Source organism: Drosophila yakuba, chromosome X (genome assembly GCF_016746365.2).
Source record: "Drosophila yakuba strain Tai18E2 chromosome X, Prin_Dyak_Tai18E2_2.1, whole genome shotgun sequence".
NCBI lineage: Eukaryota > Metazoa > Arthropoda > Insecta > Diptera > Drosophilidae > Drosophila > Drosophila yakuba.
In genome coordinates, this window is record NC_052526.2 from 5,688,770 (window position 1) to 5,693,443 (window position 4,674).

Sequence of the window (4,674 nt, forward strand, 5' to 3'; positions counted from 1 at the left end):
AAAAAGAACACTTTAAAAACTATTCATACACAGGTGACTGTGATGTGATTAAAAAAATACTTTCGATTACGATTACGATTAACATAACAATATTGGAAAAGCTACTTTTTCGCACGTGGTCTTAAATTGAAGAAACTCTTCACAAATTGTGGTTGCACTGTGTGGCCTTTTCAAGGCTTCAACCGATTCGAGTCAGATATATGTTTAGCCCCAAATCCACACCCAAACTCCTTGAAAAGCCGCCTGTTGGCTCGTTTTGGTTTCGTTTGTTCGCGCTTTGTACATAAATTTCATGCAAATTGACTAATTAATTTTTGCGCAATGGATTCTTATCGCATGCACTGGGCAATATATTCGTTATTTGCATATTGCACCTGTGTTGGCTGGCTGAGTTTTTTAGGTGAGTTCAGGTGATGGGCCTAAGGCCAGCCCACGCACTTGCATTCGCCCCAGGCAGTTACACTGAAAACAATTTTCGGTAGACGTGTCACATGAAAAAAAATCTATATTCGCGTGGCCAACTAACGTTGGGATGCTACATTATAGAGGAGGCTGAACTGCAGGAATATCTTAATACCTCAGAACCCGCAAGAACCCTCAGAGCATACAAATAGCTCTTTTTTGTTACCATATTTTTGTGGCAGTTTACCCACTGTGGTGCGCTAAAAACAACAACCATTTTAATGACGCATATTAAGCATAACCACACAACTAAACGCAGAGCAAAAGGGGGTACACTGCGGGAAACCGGGGCCACAATATATATGTGTTCGTATGTGCGGGGAAAATGCACAATGCTTCCGTGTTTTTCCCGCAGGACAGCGGCTGCCTTTAAGCCTGCCAAATATGCTGATTGCAGCAATAATGATGATTATGTTTGCGCGGCCTGCATGCGCGGCTCGAATTTGTTGGCCACAGCGGAAGGAAGTCGAAAGCATTGACAATGCCAGCGACACGGAACATGGCCAAAGGGGGTTGGCTTAAGGCCGGCGGCACAGGCGGTGGCAAAGGCGAACCCGAAGGGGGGAGGGGGCAGCAAGTGCAGCCACAATGCCAACGACAATGACGAGCTGCAAAGGCATTTAAGGACTTGCAAATGGCACTGCTCCCACTCCTGCTCCTGCTCCTGCCACTTGACTACTCGACTGACTGACAAACTGACTAACTGACATCCAACAAATGCGAAAAAGAAACATCTAGCGGGTTGGTAAGCGGCAGCTTATGGAAATATCCCAAGACCGTGGGGCCTAACTCGTTTGGAGAAATACTCTTTCCAAATAACTATATGATATATAATAATATCTGATTTATACTTCGCTAGTGTTAATATGAGTTCCATGAGTGCCAGCATGGTGGACCATTTCGTTTGTTTGTTTATTCACTGAACTTCAATTACGTTATCTACTTCATGTGTTTTTATTGCCATGCAGATCAACATCAAAATAATAATGCAAATTGTTGCATTTATTTCGACAAAATAAGTACTTGATGAATACTTTTTTAGTTTAAATACAAAGGCAAGCAACCCAACTCATTAAAGGGCATACACTGTGCAACAAAATTATTACGTTGCGTGCATAAACTTTTGCATGGCCTGCGTATGCGGAACGCAGTTAGTTTTGCCCACCGCTTTTCCACGCTCGGAAAAGCGAGCGGCATTTCTATTCCGGATGAGTCTTTGCCTGTGTGGCCATATTAGCAAAGTGAATTGGTTTTTATTTGTAACGGAAATGTGGAAAATTATTTTCAGCTGTTTGGTCGTTGGTCGTTTGGTGATTTGCATAAGTCGCAGGTGACAGTCGTCGTTGTATTTTCCCAGCCATGGTTTCGTTTTTCCCCTTTCCATTTCGTTCCCCCAGTGCAAGTCACACACTGAGAGATCGTTTTCAAGATTTCTAAATTTCTAAACGAGCATTCCCATTTATCTGAATGCATTTTACCATAAGGTGCGGTTTGCGGGTGGGACTTTCTCTCAGTGTGCCAGCCAGACGGCCAAAGAATTTAAAGCAGCAGCTGTGGCTTAGCCCGATTTGCCTCTTACCATGCATGCACAAAGCGGCTTAGGTGAGCGGCGGGAACAGGACCAGCAACCGAATCGGGATCAGAAGAGAGAGGAGAGCTCGGAGCCCGGATGAAGAGTCCTTGGACTTGTTAGAGTCCCTTTGGAGTCCACCACGGGCGACGACTGACCAGCGGTGATAAGACTGGCCGAGCAGATTCCGACTCTCTCCTCAGACCTGGCCCCTTTGTCCGCCGGTTATAAACACAAGACACTTGAGTGGGGCAGTTTTGGGTTATTTTGTTTATGTCTCGAATGGGGGAGCGGTGGGCGGAGGGGCGTGGCGATCGCCGGCGGTGGCGACAAAAAAACTGAGAACCTAAGCGGATTTTAACCATTTGCCATCTTGATGATTGATTGAATGCATGTTTTATGTCGGGTATTTTTTAGGCCATTTGACAAGCAATTTCGGTATTTTATTTATGGGGCTTTTATTTTCAGCAGCTCTTTGAAACGAACAGCAATAAATTGTGTGTTTAACAACAAAGTCACAAAGTCGATGCAGAACGTAGATTTTTAAGATAACGGTGCTAACATTCTACTTAGTAGAGGCATGTCTAAATCAGAAAATACAAACTTATTTTGCTAGCGGATTCAATTAAATGTCGGTATTATTGTTGTCTAAATAAGTTATTTTTTTATTATTTATGCCGACTGGTTTTCACTACTTGAAATTTGCCAGCAGCATAGAATTGGTATTGTTTGGTAGTTAAATTTAATTTACTTTGCATTTCGGAGCTTGAGACTCATGACTTTTGGCCAAAGGTCCTGGGAGAGAAGCAGTGGATGGATTTTCCGTCCTGTTCGATTTTCATGAATTTACCAAGCCACCGGAGCCACCTCTCCGGTTTTCCCTTTGAGCTGTGTCCTCTTTGGGTTTTCGTTGGCTGCAGGTTTTTATGCATGTGGCCATTAATGGTCGGCTCCAAGCCCCCACATTCCCCCACTGCCACCCTTTCCCGGAAAAACCAAAGGCGGTCATCAACATTGCAACATTTGCTGGCTTGACTTGCAGCTGCTCGTGGGAAATCAGTTTAATGGAAATTATAGCATTCGATTACTTTTCAAACTAAGCCTACCTTGCTCCGGTTTTCCAATTCTGAACCTTTCACTCTCTCCGCCTTTCCATCGCTTTTTCCATGCCACTTAAGTGGCCCGGATTGCGGCTCATCAAGAAGGCAACGGCATCCATGGAACTGGTCGTCCCAGCTCATCGGAGTTTTTGTCAAATGCCTCAAAGTATGCACCAAAATGAAAGGGGAAAAGGGCGGAAAATGCAGTCGGCGTTTTTGGCTTCGAAAATTCTTCTGGCCCCGAACACGTGAGCCGTATTTTCCTCCTGTCATTTACCGTTGATGGTAGAAATTGGGGGAAGAACTTTGGTATATTATATAACCTTATCTGGTTATCTGATTTGGGTTGGGAATGCTCAAAAAATAAGGTATTATTTCAGAATTTGTACCATATCTTCCTTAATATTGGTCCAAATAGGGAATGTTATACCTCTTTAAGCTCGCAATTGAATGACAAATCCATTGGTGATCAAAAAATTATTTTTGGCCATTTTTTGTAAGTTTTAATAATGATTACAAAAAATACGAAAATTTGGAAAAAAATTATTTTAACAGAGTCGGTCATATAGTGATTTTCTTGGTTAGTATTGGTAATTAGGAGTACAAAAAACTAATTCTTTTAACTTTTTGACCATTTTGACCAGAAAATACCAATCGTAAATACTGAAATTTTTGACGAAAATAATTATCAGTATTTTGATCACAGCATTCGAAATAGTGGTCCTAATATGGAATGTCATACCTCGTTGAATTTGTAATAAAATTTCCTACAAAACTGTGTTTTCAAAAAAAATTATATTTTTCTCACATTTTTTGCAATTTTTGATGAAAAAATGCGAAAATTTGGCTAAAAATTATTTTAACAGAGTCGGTTAAAAACTGATTTGGCTGGTTAGTATTGGTAATTAGGAGTAAAGAACTGTAATTCTTTTAGCTTTCTGACCATTTTTAGCCAAGTAGTACAGAAAATACCAATCGTAAATAATGAAATTTTGCCGAAAACCGTTTTTCTGTTTTTTTGCGTAAATAATTATCAGTATTTTGATCACAGCATTCGAAATAGTGGTCCTAATATGGAATGTCATACCTCGTTGAATTTGTAATAAAATTTCCTACAAAACTGTGTTTTCAAAAAAAATTATATTTTTCTCACATTTTTTGCAATTTTTGATGATGTTACCCTTTAAAAAAATTGGAAAATTTGGCTAAAAATTATTTTAACAGAGTCGGTCAAAAAGTGATTTGGTTGGTTAGTATTGGTAATTAGGAATACAAAAATGTATTTCTTATAACTTTCTGACCATTTTTAGCCAAGTTATATAGCAAATACCAATCGCAAATATTGAAAGTTTGGCGAAAATAGATTTTCTGTTTTTTTGCGTAAATTATTATCAGTATTTTGATCACAGCATTCGAATTAATTGTCCAAATATGGAATGTTATACCTCGTTGAATTCGTAATAAAATTTCCTATCAAACTGTGTTTTCAAAAAATAATTTTTTTTTTCACATTTTTTTCAATTTTTGATGATGTTACTTACA

The 4,674-nt window shown here is 39.8% G+C and overlaps 1 protein-coding gene across 1 annotated transcript; it reads right to left on the bottom strand.

Annotated features, from left to right (window-relative positions):
- Positions 1 to 2,670: 2,670 nt before the first annotated feature.
- Positions 2,671 to 3,532, bottom strand: LOC120322385. The gene is made up of 2 exons (XM_039377567.2): positions 3,139 to 3,532; positions 2,671 to 3,074 (listed from the first exon to the last, which is right to left on the bottom strand). The coding sequence occupies exons 1-2, from the start codon at positions 3,403 to 3,405 to the stop codon at positions 2,871 to 2,873; spliced, it is 471 nt and encodes a 156-aa protein (XP_039233501.1). The 5' UTR covers positions 3,406 to 3,532; the 3' UTR covers positions 2,671 to 2,870.
- Between the last annotated feature and the right edge of the window lie 1,142 nt (positions 3,533 to 4,674).